The sequence below is a fragment of the Myotis daubentonii genome, chromosome 11, assembly GCF_963259705.1.
Source record: "Myotis daubentonii chromosome 11, mMyoDau2.1, whole genome shotgun sequence".
Taxonomy (NCBI): Eukaryota; Metazoa; Chordata; class Mammalia; order Chiroptera; family Vespertilionidae; genus Myotis; species Myotis daubentonii.
The window spans coordinates 21,520,259-21,537,676 of NC_081850.1; the positions used below are offsets into that span (position 1 = coordinate 21,520,259).

Genomic DNA, 17,418 nt, shown 5'->3' on the forward strand with positions numbered 1-17,418 from the left:
GATGAGAGAGAAACATTGATCTGCTGCCTCTTGTATGCACCCCCACTGGGCATTGAGCCCGCAACTGGGAATCGAACTGTGACCTTTTGGTTCATAGATTGATGCTCAACCACTGAGCAATGCTGGCCAGGCTGGAGTATCACCTTTTGATGACTTGTTTGTCTCTTGTGGAAATTTGCTGCTTTAGTAAGTTTTTTCCATAGCAACCTTATGGTTTTATGGCCATACATTGATTTTCCTTCCAAAGAGGGGGAAGAAAAAACAACCAAAGACCAAACTCATTAAATATGTGTATTTCAATAGGTTCCATCTATATTATATCTATATGCTCCACTTACTATGGTTCTACAGGGAAAATATGCAAACTTTCCCCTTTCCACTCGTATGGCCAGCACCTCTACTAGAAAACCACCAGTACAATATGCTCCAGCAGCATTTGGTTGTAATTTTGACATTTTCAAAACACTGTGCAATTGGAAAGATTGAGAGTGTAATTACTTGATGCTCAGCTTTAGGTTTAGCTAAGTTTTTTTTTTTAAAGACACATTATTGAATGGAATCCCTTTTAAAGAGGTTCTTGCCAATTACCCACATGACACCCTGGCCCTGAAGGGCTATACTGATGGTTTTCATGCTTATGAACAGTTTGTCATGTGGAATTCTGAGGTTTTCAGGGTCTTGTGGAGGTTTTTTTTTGTAATATATGCTGGGTGGAGGAAGTTAGAAGGTTGGATAATAATGTGGTTTAAACTGTATTGTTGGGTATCAGAAATTACATGAGGCAACTTTCAGCTTAGGAACCTGTTTTCTTATCACTTCATCCATCAGGGAAGAGGGCCAGAAAAGCCCTGTCCTTCCCACCCCCACGGACCTTGAGGCAGCGTGAAGGCATCTACAGGTAGATATCCCCATATCAGGGAGGCCTGAAGTCTGACGGGGAAACATGTGGTTTATATTCAGCAAGATGGTTCTCTCAGAGGCCCCCTAATGCTTTCAAGATGCTGATAGAGCCATTAATGGCTCTTGGAGAAAGATTAGATTTTCAATTAAAATGAAGCCAATTTAAAATAAATAGTTGGTAGTATTATTAGCCTAAAATAAACTTAAGAGTGTGCCTGGGGGGGAAGGGGATGTCAGGACTTCCAAAGTGGTGGAGTGAGGAACTTGGCAAATGCTCTGCCCCAAAAGCAACAATAAAACTGGACAAAACAGTAAAAAAATCATCCATTTTAGGGCTCAGGAAACCAAAGGCATACAGAAAACTGAAAAGTATTTATTCAGGAAACACTACTAAACTATTGTTACAAACAATGGGAGTTTGTGGTGTTTTATCCTGGGGCTTCCATCACCCCGCCTACCCCCCCCCTCCCCCCAATCCGGATCCATCTGGGCAGGCTAGGTTGTGGGCAAGTATGTTAGTCGCTCTGCATTTGTAACATGAGCATATTGATGGTAGCCACCTCATTAGAGAAGTCTGAATATTAAAAGAGTTATTGACACAGAAAAGCATTTAGAATACTGTCTGTGATATAATAAGCTCTATATAAGAGGCAGTTGCTATTATTCTCTCATTAGCCAATACAATGCCCGTATTCCCTTGGATGTGTGTGCATTAGATGTATGGGTTGAGGGACACAATGGCAGTTTTCCCACGCACACCAGGCAGGCCTGGTTGGTCTGGCTGGCAGCCCATTAGTTGTGCGTTGTGAATCCCCTGTCTCACTGTATCACATGCATCTTCCCAGTCATTCGGTGCTGATTCAGAGAGGGCACCTTCCCCACAGAGCAGTGGTTCTCAACCTTCCTAATGCCGCGACCCTTTAATACAGTTCCTCATGTTGTGATGACCCCTAATTTCATTGTTACAAATTGAACATAATTGAAGCATGGTGATTAATCACAAAAACAATATGTAATTATATATGTGTTTTCCGATGGTCTTAGGCGACCCCTGTGAAAGGGTCGTTCAACCCCCAAAGGGGTCGCGACTTACAGGTTGAGAACCGCTGCCACAGAGGGATGGAACTGTTCTTGGACTGGGTAAGTCAGTGGTGTGACAACTCTGCTAGAACTGGTTCCCTGGATCTTCCCATGGCCATGGTCCCTCTAAAACACCTGTGTACAGCATTGTAGGGTGTAATATAAATTTTTCTCTTCTGCACAGCAACTCCCAGATACCATAAAGTTGAAATATCAAGCCCTTGAGTGAAGTGATGGTAGGGATCTGCTCTGTTCTTCTTCTGTTGCAAAGAACATCTCACCGGAGACTGGTGTATGGCTTTGAAGACCCCTTGGAATACATGCAGGTTGAATGAATTGAATTATGAATAATTAACACTTCTGCTTTATTTTCAGCTGATTATTTACCCTGGAACCAACCAAGACGAGAGCTAATTCGTCCAGACCACAAGTACCGGCCAGAATCTGCGAGGTTTGAAAATAGAACCACACACCAGGACGATTACCCTTTAAAGGGTCTAGTGAACACCATGAGCTGTAAGCCTCCAGCCATGCCCAAGGTCTGTAACATCCCCCTGGAGGATCTGACTAACTACAAGATGAGCTACGTGGCCCACCCTATAGAGAAGCGTTTTGTGTATGAGACAGAGAAGTTCAAACCCTGTGAAATCCCCTTTGAAAGCATCACCACCCACAAACAGTGCTTCCGGGGCCTGATGGGGGAGCCAGCCAAGAGCTTGAAGCCTCCAGCCAGGCCCTGCATATTAGACACACCTTTCTCTAACACCACTGAGTTTCGAGATAAGTACCAAGCGTGGCCAACGCCCCAGTTGTTCTACAGACCTCTTGTCCCCTACGTCCCTCCGGAAGAGAAGATGGACCTTATCACAACAGTGCAGTCCCATTACACATACCCTAAGGGGGCTCCAGCTCAGTCCTGCCGACCAGTGGTTTGCATCAAGAAAGGTCCCCGCTTCGAAAGCTCCACAACCAACAGGGATGACTACAAGCAGTGGGCCAGCATACGCATGGAGCCAGTCAAGCCCATTCCCCAGCTGAACCGTCCCACCGAGCCCTTGGACTGCCTGACCACCACCAGGGCCCACTATGTGCCCCACCCTCCCATCAGTACCAAAAGCTATAAGCCCCTCTGGTCTAGTCCCCAAGCAAAGGTCCCCGTGGAGGGCCAGACCACATACGCCATCAGCTTTACTCCCAAGGATTTGGGCAGGTGCTTGGCTTCGTACCCTGAGCCCCCCGGCTACATCTTTGAAGAAACAGATGCTTCGGGGCACAGGATCTACAGGCCAGTTTCCCACACAGGCTCTCGGCAGAACAGCCCTCTTTCTGTAGGTGATTCCCCAAACCCCAACCATCAGGAGTTGGCAGTGTCAGCCTGATTTTTTAAAAAAATTATTTAGAAATTGCAAAATACTTTAAAAAAAACACCCAGATGATTGAAAGTTATTTGTTGGACAGAAAAGCAATTCCCCCAAATGAAAAAAAAAATCTTCATCATCGTTTCCAGGACACTTGAATAAAATGAGAATCACTTGACTCAAGGAAAATGACATTTCGTCACTGGTAATTACTCCTCGAACCCTCCCTCTGCAGTGTTCCTTCTTGGGTCCCTTACCTTGTGCTCACGGAATCAAAGCTGGTCTCTATGAGGTTTCCTCTGAACCAGGGGTATTTTATTAATTTAATCATTGCATTAATTGACATTGTGATGAACCCTTGCCAAGTATGAAGTGCCAAAGAATAAACTTAATTTTGGGGGGAGTGAATCTGCAGGCCCGTATCATCAGTCCTCCCTTCTGCCTATGCGAAGAGAAGGCTGTGTTCCCAGAACCTTGGAGAGATTTTAGACTTTAGTCCCCATTTTATCCCTGTCCCGGTGGGAGTGCCTTGGGCCCTGTCTGGAGTCTTGTTTCAGGTTCTTTTTTCCCAGGGTGTCTTCCTACCTCTTCACATGGTGACATACCAGCAAGAACAGTGCTGTCTGATGGCGCATGGGCCTCTGATAACAGGAGATAGCTGACCCATGGGAGCGTGGACCTGCCGGACCGCTCCCACCTAACCCAGAGCAGGCTGTGATTCCAGTTGGAGGAGGGGAAAAAGGGACCCTGGCAACCGGGCATTCAGCAGCCAGCACCTGGGCTGTGCGTTCTCAGTGCTCAGAGCCTGGAAAAAATGGCTCCCCGTGCTGCTTCCTGGGAAGCTGGACCTCCTTGTCCTAAAATGGTAACTGTGACCAGATCTGTGACAAAGCTTGACTTAGTGGTGAGCTGGACCCTGCCCTGGGGAAAGGGCTGGAGATTTCTCTTTTGGGTCTAAGGTTTCACCAAGTTTGATTCTAAGGCTAAGTGATTTGGAAATTATTTTAAGTTGAGAAGACTCGAGGAAGGACTTTGTTCAAGAGTTTGCATGCTGAGTCAGATGGGCTCATGATATGGGTGAGCCGCTCACAGAGGGATGCAGACGGACACCTGGGTTACCACCTCTCTCTTGAATCCACAGAACTTAAAACATACTCCGAGAACTTGGTAACATGGTGGTGGGAGGAGAAAATTTCAGCTCAAGTCCAGAAACTCGAGCTTGGGCTCAATGCCTGGTTCATGGGTGAGCAACCTGCATCTCTTATCCAGGGCTCAGTCTTCCCACAGCCCTGACCTACTTTGCCCAGACTACTCAGGCCCCTACCCCTTGTAGCCTCACCATGAGGTTAGTTTGTATCATTGGGTTGGGATTTACATCATTTAATCCTCTTTTTGGTTCCATGGGGCCTGGATGCCTGCCCTTATGGGGGTAGAGAAGCTCAGAGATGTTACGCATATTGCCCAAGGCCACAGAGCGTGGCGCACCAAGGCCAAGATTGAAACCTAGGTCTTTTGATTCAAGATCCAGTGCTCTTCCCCACACACCAGGCACCTCCCATCTGCTGTGTCTCAGATCTCAAGGCTCCACAAGCCACATCAAACCACATTCTCTCTGTCTGAAGTCTTTCCTGGAGTCCACTAAGCTAAAGGAGATTACTAAGGAGGGTAGGTTTTATTATTTTGTTTTGTCATTTTTTACAAATCAAAGAAATATTTGCACTTGATTTGAAAAGCCAAATAGTGCTAAAATGCTTATAAAAAATTCAGCAATCTCTCATGCCCCAGCCTCTTGGCCTCCTCCATTGTCTCTTCCCCAGAAAACAGTTTAATTTGATCTGTTTCTGCTAATATTTTTCTTCATATTCCTAAATAATGTATCTATACTGTCTGTTGACTCATTGACTTTAGTCATGGTCTGTTTTGATTAATTAGGGGTGTTAGTCCTCTTACACTTCCCCTTCCCTCTCCCTTCTTTTCAGAACGGTTATTTGACAATACTTGATTAGATCAAGACTAACATGTTTTTCTAACGTTTCTGATGAGTAGGAAGGGAAGAAGATGATGAAGAATGATGACCCTGCCTGGTGAAGCTGAGCCTTCTTGGGGTGAGGAATGTCCTCTGAGCCCGCCCTTTGTGACATGTAGGGTCACCTCCATGGTGACCCCAGCTAGATGAGCTACCCAGGGCATCCCTGCCCTGCCCACTTCTGGGCTTCAGGAGCCAGGTCTCCCCTCAACCCCCCCTTTCTTTCCTGTTTTGGTCTCAAATTAAAATATCTTTATTATTATAGAAGTGGTTAACTCAAGTAAAAAATTAAGAAAATATATAAAGAAGGACACAGGTACATATTATTGGGGCTGGTACAACACAGTGGCCAAGAGCATACCAGGAGACTGTCCAGCAGATCTGGGCTTGCATCTTGGCCCCTCCTACCCAGTAGCTAGGGGACCTTGGTCAAGTTCTTTAACATGTGGGCACTAACAATACTGGTTGCATGATTTTGTTGTTTGAATTGAATGATAGAACATATGTCAATCACTTATCCTTGACTCATGGTTAACTCTCATTAAATGTAGGTGAGGATGGTGATGATGAAGATGGTTGCTGAGTTCTGCCTGGTTGAATCTACTTACGATTTTATTGGTATTTACAAGATGCAGGTAAGGATAACTGCTCGTATTTTATATTGTACATATTTTACAAAGTAATATATTTACCTTTTTTTTTTCATACAGTTAACGTACTTTTTAGTTGTTCTGAGTTGGGATTGCTAACTGCTCTCCCTGGAAATGTCATTGTAGGAGGTAACCTGGGTCATGAGGAGGGCAAGAGAAGCTGAGTGAGCGGATGGGGCTCTGGTCCCCGCCCGCCCCGCCCCCCCCCACTTGCTCTGTCATAAGCAGCAGCTTTTTAATCAAGTCTGAGTATTGGGCTTCCATATAAGAGTCTGCTGGCAAAAGGATCTATTCTATTATACTTCCTGCTGTAACACTTGATACAATCCCATTCCCTAAACCCTGACAATGAAAGGCTCCAAACAAATTGTCTTCTCTTGAAATGTTGCGCATGATTGATTGTGAGACTGAAGTGGGAGCTTAATCACCTGCCCACAGCCCAGGGTTCCCAAGGCGTTAGGCATGAATAAAAGAAAGCTAGTAGAGACCAAGAATACGACACAAAGGGAAAGGCTTTACGTCAAAGCAGGGAACAGAATGCAGTCTGTTCTGTGGACGAGGTTCTGCAGAAGAAAACAGAGAAAGCTTCCAAGGCCCTCAAAGGGCACGGCATCCTGTGAGAGGGAAGCCGAGTTTCCAGTGAGGCCAATGGGCTGCAGCTGCTGGGATGACTTGGCCTGGAAGCTCTGGGCTGGTTGGATGTGGTCTGCTGGTTTACGATGTGTTGCCAAGGGGCGTCTTCTGGGGTGAGATCCCACTCCCGATGATGGTGTCCCCCGGCCTGTGCCATGCACAGGGCAGCCCCTGTCAGCAGGGTATGTGACAGGGAAGGTCTTGTTCCTCGATTCCCTTACAGTGGGGCCACCTACATGGGTGAAGACCCTGGCACGTCACTCACTCCCTTTCTGGTGATCAGGAGCCATCTCTATTTTGTCCTCCAATTGAGGTATAAATACAGCATCAAGAACGGGAAAGGATTCTCCATTCCACTACTATTGTATTTTCCCAAGTGTCAACATCTTTAAAGATGAGCCCTTCCTTTTAGGCTTGGTTCTAAGATCTTCTGCCAGGTAATGGCTGGAGAGTAGGGAAGGTGGGGCCCACTGTTAGTGATTCTTTTAGCAATCCCCAGTTTTGGCATCAGTTGTCAGTCTGCTTTCTATGGTACCTGCATTTCAAATCTGGAAAGCCTTCTGGGTTCTGCCTGGCAGGCCTGCTCCCTACCAGCTCCAGAATTCTTGCTGTATTTTTATTCTAGGCTGTGGCTTCACTTCTATACTTCCACCATCTACCCCCTGTCTTCTTCAAGTTTCTTGAAAACCCTTGTCCGTTGATGACCCTCCTCCTATTGCACTATGACATTTTTTCATTTATTAGATAGAGCTTAATGGTGTATGTGAGGAGGTAGGGAGGAGATGAGACAAGTAAGCAGCCCCCCACGTGGCCTGGGATAGAGCCAGTTGGTTGCAGAAGATAAAGCATTAATGGGATTTCATCAGCATCTTCTCAACTGGAATGCACACTTGGAGGGTGACTTTTTCTTCTGATTGGACAGGAGGGCCAAGCTGGACAGTGCAGAATAAGTACCAGGCCAACCAGTGTATGCAGGTGAAGGGAGCCGCGGGCCTTGGGCCATTAGCCTCTGACCCCCAAGCTGTTCCCCAAGGCTGCCAGACAGCATCAGCCAGGGCTCTCCCACCTCCATCCTTGGCTCCACCCATCCTCCCTCCTACCCTGTCAGACATCACCTGCGATTCCAGGGAGGAGGGTCTAGGGATCCAGAGACAGCCCTCAGCTGAGCAGAGACCACAGTCCAGTTCTGACATCAGAGCAGCCGTCCTGGCTGGGCCTGTGCTGGGGTGGCTGGGGAGCCAGCACTCCCTGCCCTTTGTTATGGAATTGCTTTCACGTGGTGTCCTCCAAATACCTTTCATTGTAGTCTCATTGCTCTACCCGGGCTGGCTGTAATGTACAGAGTTAGAATAATTGTCTGCCCCAGTCCTGCCCCTAAAGCAGGAGTGAAGCAAACTGCTCAAGGCAATGGGCCCAGGACAACAAAGTCTTTCCAAAGTGATGCACCTTTTTTGCGATCTCGTGATTCAGGGCATGGAGATGAACGGAGGGTCCATTTCCTCTAAGAGTACTTTTCAGCTGTGCAGTTGTCAAGGAGGAGTAGGCGGGCAGGTGGGGCGTGCACAGGGCCCAATTGCAGATTAAATGGCCCCCTGGCTCCTTGGGCCTGCCTGCCATCCCCCAGGCCCACATCTGGTCGGCAGGCCTCGACGTGGGAAGACAGAGGCCCTTCTGAGCGTAAGGACGGGGGTGGAGGGCAGGCAGGGGTGTTTTCTTTGGCAGGCCCAGAGTTTCCACATGGCTGGCTGGGCAGGTGCGGGGCCCCTCCCCATTCTGGGGGGTGCAAAGGGTCATAGGAGCCTATGACCCTTCCAGAACATGTGCTCAGGAGTCTGGAAAAGGCATCAGGGCCATGCTAGGCTGAGCTCCCGTTTAAGCCACTTCTGGGCCACAGGCGCCCCAGTCCCTGCCTTTGCATCCTTGGACACAACATGATGGCTTTTCCTTGTCAAACTTGTAGTGTGGCAACAAACTCGCTTGGTGCTAATCAAAAGGATTCTGGAACCTTTCACTCCAGGGATTGAATCTAACGCTCATTTTCTTGGGCTTTTCATGTCCAGAGCAGTCAGCCAGCTGCCTGCCTGCCTACCTGCGCGCTGCCTATCTACCGGGCCAAGGCTGTTCTTTCAATGACAAGGGGGAAGCTTGGTTACTTCACCATTTTCCCCAATCCCCATCCATTTCATGTTACAGCATCACAAAACAGGGGAGCCTACACATACCCTTTAAACAGGCAAGCAGCTACTTGAGGGTTACAGGCAGACAGAATGCCTGAAAAATGACTGCAATTTGACATCTGTGCCAAGGAATGACTTATAAACTAAGAAATTGAATTTTTTGAACTATAGGCTCTCTTGGGCTTTAAAAAAACCCCACAAAAAACACCAACAACAAAACTTTTCATTTGAGTTTCTAAGCAGAGCTCAGTGCTTACTATCAACTTGGAGTGGCTCTTTTCTTGGCTAAGTATCACAACACCTCCCATATTCGAAGGTCAGTTATTTGGAAACCTCAGCCGTCCAAAACCGAGGCAAGAACCTGGAAATCAGCAGGCTTTAAGTTGCCAGAATCATTGACATGCATTTCATGTACAGAAACTTAGGTACTTTACTCAGCGCACACCCCCTACCCTGGCGCTGTCTCTCAGTATATTGGCCCCTCTCTTCCACATTTTTTTTTAAACACACAGTTCCAATGAACTTCTATTATCTGGTTTATTAGCCACAGAAGAGTAGGAGGGGCTGCTGCTAGAGGCAGACACATTCAGAACAGAAAGGAGTGACAGCTGATAGCTTCTCAGTGGGACTAGAGGCTCCCAAATGAAAACAAATGCAGAACTAAAAAGCATGGCAGCTCAGGAATTATGACCCCAACATAATAAAAGAGGACGAATACCTACACATACACACTTGTGTGCGCAAGCACACACATGCATTTTTTATTAAGACTGGAAAAATATACCATGGTTTGCGCTTCTGACCTCAATTTAGTTAAAAGAATAAAAAATTATACACACATTTATAAAGTCTGGACAAATGCATCAACAGTGTTGGATAAATGAATTCCCACTTGTCTCATTTATCTGGAATAATAAGAGAATGGGGATTTGGAGTATTTTAATATGAAGTTAACGTATAGGTAACGTGTATCAGTCTTTCCCCAGTTGTTCCCTGTGCTAAACCAGCCCTGTGAAATGGTCGTCAAAAAAAAGTTCACTGGACACATCAGTTTGGGAAAGGCTGGCTGTTAGATCCTCCTGTTGGCGTTTCATGATGCACGCTAATATTTTGAAGGCTCTATAGTACAGGAACTTTGTTTACATTTCTATAACCCATTGTATGAATTAGCAGTTAGGCACAGCTGGATCTAGGGGCTTGAATGCTGGGAGAAGGGCTTGGCCTTTGATATTCTGGCTTTGTTTTCTTCTGCCTTGCCTTCTTAGGTAATTTCTAGAAATTCTTTTTGATTTTAGACAGAGAGAAAGGGGAGGGAGGGAGGGAGAAAGGAAGGGAGACAGGGGTAAGGGGAGGGAGGGAAGGAGAGAGAGAGAGAGAGAGAGAGAGAGAGAGAGAGAGAGAGAGAGAGAGAGAGAACACTGATTCGAGAGAAACATAGATTGGCTGCCTCCTATGAGGATCAAGCCTGCAACCCAGACAAGTGCCCGGACTGAGAATGGAACCAGCAACCTTCAGTGCAGGGAAGACACCCAACCAATGGAGCCATACTGGCCAGGGCTCTAGCAGTTTTGAGCTTACAACATCCTTTTAACGAAAAGGCTTCTCCTTTTTAGTGGTTCTAGTAAAATTCCCTTAATTGTGTCTCTTTTGCCTGGACTGATCCCTGCACTGATTATCATGGCCAGGGTGATAGAAAATATGCATCATTCAGGCCAGAATTGGGGCTCCCCCTGACCAGAGCAGTGTGTGTGTGTGTATGGGCCCAATCCCATGTGAGCTCCATGAACTGTAGGGGCCGGGTGTGGGGTGAGTCCCTAAAAGAAAACTGAGGTGTAGTTTCCAGGGTAGGGAAGGAATGCATGCTGAGCAGGCAGAAACAATAGTTTCCAATTCTGACAATACAGCCCTTTTATTGTGTAAAACCTATTGGAACAAACATGGAGAAACACTGCCAAGTGCTCGTCATACATTTTTTCAAATAAGTTCAGAATACAATAAAATGCACATGCATGTAAACATGTGGCTGGCCCTTTCTTTGATGATTTAGAAACCTCGATGGATCCTGCAGTGCCTCAGTGTTGACTCCGTTGAAATATCCAGGTCAGTGGTAGTTGAGATTGTTTGGCTGCTTGATAAATGGGAGGTTAGGACACAGCCAGAGTGCAGGGCCCAGGGAGCCTGGGAAAGCTCACTGACCGGACAGTAGATGCAGTGTATGGTGTAGTGTTCTCTCAAGTTCTGACCACCCCAGCAGATGTCATCTCACTTTATCCACACACAGCCCTTTCTCTGTATTACCTTCCCATTTGGGTGGGGAATTGAGGCTCAGCAACTTGGCAAATTCTTCACAGGCTTGCTCAAGGCCTGCTCTCAGGGAGTTACCTTGAGTATCTTCAGTTCAGCTCAGGAGCAAATGGTCCGTGGCCCTGGCAGCTGCTCTGTGTCCTGGCACTGTGATTGCTGAGCTCCTGCTATGGGACAGAACTACCTGGACAACTGGAAAACCTCAGCTAAGTCATTGCCTGGCCCTTTCATTGTAATTTAAAAAATGATGGTGGATTGGGGGGGGGGGGGAGAAAACCAAGCCCATGACACACTTCACCACCCCACTCCTTGCCTTTGATCATTAAACATTTCCTAGAGTTGCTCCCCCGGTAACTAAGTTGTTCACAGCTTGTCTACTATTCTTCCTGGGATTTGTAACGAGGTCACCCCTGGCCATCATGCAGACCTGGAGGAGGGCTGTTTATGTCATCGTAAAGAAGGAGGCACGTTTCCCAGGCATGCTTTCTGGTCTAAATGATTGTTCAACCTCCCAGACCCTCCGAAGCCTTCTGTTCAAACAAACATTATTTATGTTCGGCAGGAGAACCGTTCCCCACTGTCTGCTTGCTCTACACTTACCTACAACTTCACATTTAATTTCTGTTTACACATATATAAACCATGTCTTTAGGAGCAGCCTGGGAAATCCTTCGTTGAAGATGGATCTCGCCTTTGGAAAACACAGAGGTGAGTGACATCTGTATATTGTGTTATCAGAAGCGTGACACGTGGCTGATTGGGACCAGGTGCTCCACAGAACCCATCTGAGTGAAGTGGTAAATCTCTAGTTGACAGGCAAGGTGACAGCGCAGTTCTTGTTAGCAAAGGCTTGGTTAGCAATATCTTCCCTCCCCTTTAGGGGTGGCGAAAAACAGTTGAAAACCTTGGGGTGCTATGAATACGAAGCTGAGGTTTGACTAAAGATAACACTCACTGGTCAACCCATATACATTTGACCTGTAAAAGCAGCTCTAAAAGGACAGGATGAATGTATGTGGGACAGACAACAATTTTAGGTGAAGCTTAGAAGATTGGTAGAATTCACTGGGTACTTAGTTTTCTACTGTTTACTTCAAGGTTTGCATTAAGACCAATATTTTCCTAGTTGGCAGTCTGTGACCTGGGTAGGGAACCTTCCTTGATTTAACTCACATTCAGTGCATTCTGAGTCTGAACCTGAGGTCTTTAAATCATAGCTGACTCAGTTAATGAGGGATAGAGAGAGATAAAAGCAAGGAGGTGTCACCTTATTTAGTTTCCTAACTTATCCTTTCTTGGATTAATTCACCAACAGATCAGTTTTCACTGGGTTATTCTCCAAGAGGGTCATCCTTCTCTCTACCCCACCCCAACCCTAACTCTTACCCTTTGGGGATGAACTTACCTATTTTGGAGAGCCCCACAGATAGATTACTGAGATCTAACTTGTCTAATTTTAGCTGAGAACCATTAATAAAATTGGATTATTTCCTTTGGGTTTATCTGCAGGATAATTCCCAAGGCGAGTGGACAATAGCCTGCTGCCTATGAGAAAATCTACCACGTGGTAAGTGAAATATCCTTAATTTTGCTTTTACTTGTTTATTCATGAATGAACATTTCATCATTTTTAAAAGTAACTTAAAGGAAATAGCCCTTATGTGTAGATTTGGGTATCTTTTAAAATATTTTTATTTATTTCAGAGGTAGAGAGAGAGAGAGAAACATCAATGATGAGAGAGAATCATTGATTAGCTGCCTCCTGCCGACTGGGGATCGAGCCCACAATCCGGGCATGTGCCCTGACCAGGAATCAAACTGTGACCTCCTGGTTCATAGGTTGACACTCAACCACTGAGCCACATCTGCCGGGGCATTTGGGTCTTTTGAATTGAGACTGGGCTGTACATTTGGATCATAAGATAACGTCTTGGGAGGTATTTCTGGAAGTTTGTCAGTATTTTGGTGAGTCTTTGAGTTAGCCACGTGGGCTGATCTGTTTTCTTCCAAGACACAGAGCTTGGTTTACTAGCTAACGCCTCTGGTGTTTACACTATTGTGCAGTAGTGAACTCTGAATGAATGACTGATGTCCTTCTCAATCAAGAATGAAAACACAGGGGAATCTTCTGGTGTTGACCATGGGAAGTAATGTGTTATTTCTGCCAGCCTATCCTCCATCTCCCCACCTCTCTGAATAACTTGGATGGTGACAATAGCAATTAGCATTCAGTGAGTGCATCAATGATACACCAGGCACCCTTATATTTCCTCGACATGAAGTAACTGTTTCCTCACCACAATCCTACCCTATGAGGTATCCTCTTTTGAAAGGTGAAGAAGTTGAGGCATAAATGAGCTTGGATGATGGTTGCCTATTCTGGTCTCAGTGGACTCACAGATTTCTTGGGCTCATCTTGCCCAAGTCCTGGAAACATCTGAGGCCAAGCAGGGGACTGTAGTGTGAGGAGTTACAACCCCAAGACTGGCCTGTGGTTAACATCCCAAACTTTTACACTGTGGTTGGTGGCATCTTGGAAGGTATGTCTCCTTTACTCCGTGCTGTGCTCTGTGATTTTGGCTGGAAAATTTTCCATGTGCTCTACTCAAGCCCTTTCCATGGTTTAGCCTTCCTGGGTTTTTGCTCTGGCATCTGACTCATCCGCCCTCTCCTGAGTTCCTGTAGCACATTGTTTGGTTGCTGGTATGTATTTATAGTTCTAGCATTGGCAACATCTAAAATGCCTTAGGAAATGATTGGAATTTCAAGACGAGCTTTCTGGTGTATTTTTATGCTGCTCAGCAGAGTGTGATGCGCTGAAGTCAGTGCTGGCAAACAGGCTGAAGGTTGGCTTTCTGGCCAGGGCGGCTCACGGAGCTCCACGCATGGCCATTGTCTGGGCCTGGGAACGCGCCGACGTCCCCTAGAGCCTGTTCATGAAGAGCTCGGTGATATGCTGTTTTGTTTTGACACTTTCCACAGTAGCTTTATTTGAAAAGAGGGAGCTAGGAGCCCCAAAATGCCACAATTGATTTTAGGGGACGATAAAATAATCCCCGTCAAATGTGCTATTGTCATCTCTAGCAACCGCCAAGCAGTAAGGAGGAATGGGGCACACCCCAGGGTGGCCACGCATGGTCGGCACTCACACGGAGGAGCTGGAGACAGCACAGTGGGTGAGAGCGAGGCTCTGGCTAAAAAGCCAGACGACTGGCGTTTGGAGCGGGTCCACCAGCTGGATGACCTTGGGCTTCTCATAATGGAGATAATTATAGGGTTGATGTGAGGATTAACTGTGGCAGGACCTAGAAATGTTAGCCCGTGCCAATAGTATACACGCACAACGTCAGCATGCGGTTACTCCACACTGCACACGGCACATAAGCCTGGCCCGGAGTGAGGCTCCTCCCGCACCCAGGCCTGCACCGACCCACACATGCCTGTGCTGCTTCTCTTCCCAAAGGTACTGCGGCTCCCGTCTTCCCACTCTATAGGGCCGGAAATAAGACAACTGTCAAGGGCAGCACTGAGACTGAATATGTGCACATCCACGGCCATAGCCCCTCTGGCTTCAGTTACAGAGCCGGCCCTCCCAGGCCTGGGCCCCCAACACCCCCTGTGAAGCTGAAAACTGCAATTCTCCCTCTTTAGCCAGACACAGATAAGTGGCCGGGAACCACCCTCTCCCCGACACAACACAAGATGGGAGGGCTGAGCTTAAGAGAGACTCAGACGACACGATTTAAATAAATAAGCTGTATTGTCTGTACAAAAAATATAAATACAGTTTTGTGTTTTAGAGGAGGAAGTGCCTCCTTCCACATTATTCAGCAGCCCTAATAATCTTGGGGTGCTGCTGAGTCACAATTCACAGAACAAACAATAAATGAACATTCATGTCATGCAAGGGGCACACGGCTTCCTACCCCAATCCCAGGCCCTCCAAGCTGGCTCTGCAACCCATTTCAGAGGTTCCAGCCTGACGCGGGGTAGCTGAGGACACCTGCTGTGTAGGAAATGTGAATATTGGCCCGTGGTTTTCAAAAGCCATTGAGCTAGAAATAACCAGCCACATTAGCAGTAGGATAGAATTTGTCTTCTTCACCCCATGTGTTAACTATTGTGTCACAAATGAATTCTCTCTCATTGCCCCATCATCCCATGTTAGTTTTTACAATGTCTTCTGTACACAGTGAATGGATCCAGAGTTAAACATCAGGTTCTATTAAAAAGAGGAACAATACAATAATCACCAGAGTTTAAAGAAACACAACTGCAGGAAGTTACTAAAAAGTCCCCCAAATACTTGGTTTTCTGGATGACAATGTACAATTATTAATATTGCACTTTTTTTATACAAGAAATCCTAATAAATATTCACAAAAGATATACAGACATAGAAAACATTCTCTTTTATTTTAAATAAACATTACACTGGTTTTTAGTAACATGATTTCTTAGAGCCCATTTTTGTGGTGAGGAAGAAGGAAACCCACCTAACTGTCCACAGCTCACCTGGGAGGACACAGATTAACGTCGTCTCCCCTCCAATTTCCTTGCAGGCTGGAAAACACAGCCCTGATGTCAGCGGTGGCCCGGAGGGAGTGGTGCTTTCTCTGAAGGTGAGGGACTGTCGCTGCCCTGCCATGACGACTAAACTGTGGCCACTCGGGGAGATGGCCAAAATCATGCGTCCAAAGCCACTTGCTGAATAAGCAATTAGCCCAATCACCGAGACTGGCGTATGTGGACTCCTGGTAGTTCACTGTGTGTGGGGAATGGGTTGAAAGTCTTGGAGGACAGTCTTGGAAGCTTTAGTTATCTTTTGGCTTTGCCATTGCACCCCACACCCCGCCCCAACCTGCTCTATAGACAGGAGGGAACTCTCACTGTGGTCTGGGCAGGGCTCCCACAAGCCTACAGTGCCCCCCACCCCCGGACAGCTCTGGAATGAAGTGGCTGCTATGTCCTGCTGGCTGCTCTCGGGCAAATTGACTCTAATGAATTGGTTTTTGAAAATTGACTCTAGTCCCTGGCTCTTAAGTGGGGCAGCAAAGGCCATACATGCTCGGGTGCCCCTGGCTCACATCAGCAGTGAGTTCCAGGTTGGGGGACTCTAGACTTAGATAGAGATGCCAGGGGTGGTTTTGCTGCGGGTGTACAGGCAGAAAGTTCTCTGAGGCAGCGTGGGGAGAGAGCCTCCCCTCCACCCCATGGAGGGCATGTCTTATACCAAAGCCTGAGCCATGAGGGCAGCAGAGCTCCGAGCGGCCCCTCCCCTGAGCCTGCCGGGGTCCCATGCCCAGGGGGTTCAGAGCCCCTCTGGGAGCCTCCTGGCTACTCACTCCTCCCCTGTCTCCCTCTACTCTCCCCTGAGGAACATGCACAGGCTTTCTTGCTTCTGTCCCCCTGCCCCTCTACTCCCTCTTTCTGCACTGTGTCCTTTAGGCCTACTTGGACTGTCTCCTCCTTTTCCCCCACGTGTCCATGTTTTGAGTTCTTGTTGCTGTGCCCTCCTCCTCCCCTCCCAGCAGAAGAACTAAGTTCCGGGCTGCTTCTGCCTCAGCATGGTGTCCCCCTCGCCCTTTCTGAGGCCTAGGGACAGAGGCAGCGGAGGAGACAGGAGCAGCGCGCTCCTGCATTAACAGTGCGTGGGCAAGACCCAGTCGGTGTCCAAAGTCAGGACCAATGCTTTACAAACCATCTGGGACCTGCCCACCTGCCTCCTGGGAGCTCTGGCTCCACGCTGTCCCGAGAGGCTGTCCCTGCCTCTTCCCAGGTCTCTTTAGGACCCAGGTTTGGGAGGGAGCCAGCTTTGCGTGGGAGCTCCCACTGTCTGGCCCGGTCTGCTCTGCAACCTCCTTTAGACCTCTGTCCTGTCTGTTCCCAACATTCTGTCCTCCATCGAACTGAAAGAGAAGGCATGCTGAGGTCCTCAAGTCTGGGGGCGGGGTGGTAGGGGTTGGATGGGGGTGTGCGTGGTTGGGGGCAGGGAGGGGGAAATAAATAAAATGAAGAAAGCTTAAGTTCTGTCCAAGGTGGTTGCGTGAGTCCTTTGTGCAGCCAGGGTCGGTCTCCCCTAGGCCCTCTCTTCACGCTTTGCCACAGGTTCCACAGCAGCGAGACTTGAACTGGCTGAGTTGGCAGAGTTTCAGCTGTTTCACCTTCTCGCAGTACCTGGTGGTATCACTGCACTCCACTGGGAAAGGGGGGGTGGGGGCAGAAAGGAAATGTGAAATGGAGATTAATGGCTCTGGCCAACTGGGTGTTTCCTGGGGTCTGCTGTGGGC

At 47.5% G+C, this 17,418-nt stretch overlaps 2 protein-coding genes across 4 annotated transcripts in view; one reads left to right on the forward strand and one right to left on the reverse strand.

The window, feature by feature from the left end:
* SAXO1 (stabilizer of axonemal microtubules 1) overlaps positions 1-3,399 on the forward strand; it is a 77,811-nt gene extending 74,412 nt beyond the window's left edge. Inside the window, exon 4 of the mRNA XM_059658749.1 lies at positions 2,356-3,399. Within this exon, the coding sequence (XP_059514732.1) occupies positions 2,356-3,359 (1,004 nt within the window). The 3' untranslated portion in view covers positions 3,360-3,399. The remainder of the gene's footprint in view (positions 1-2,355) is intronic.
* Positions 3,400-14,869: 11,470 nt separating this feature from the next.
* The window catches only part of ADAMTSL1 (ADAMTS like 1), a 903,601-nt gene continuing 901,052 nt past the window's right edge, over positions 14,870-17,418 (reverse strand). For all 3 annotated transcript variants that reach the window (XM_059656582.1, XM_059656581.1, XM_059656583.1), the window contains one exon: positions 14,870-17,327. In XM_059656582.1, coding sequence (XP_059512565.1) covers positions 17,221-17,327 — 107 coding nt within the window. In that variant the 3' untranslated portion in view covers positions 14,870-17,220. The remainder of the gene's footprint in view (positions 17,328-17,418) is intronic.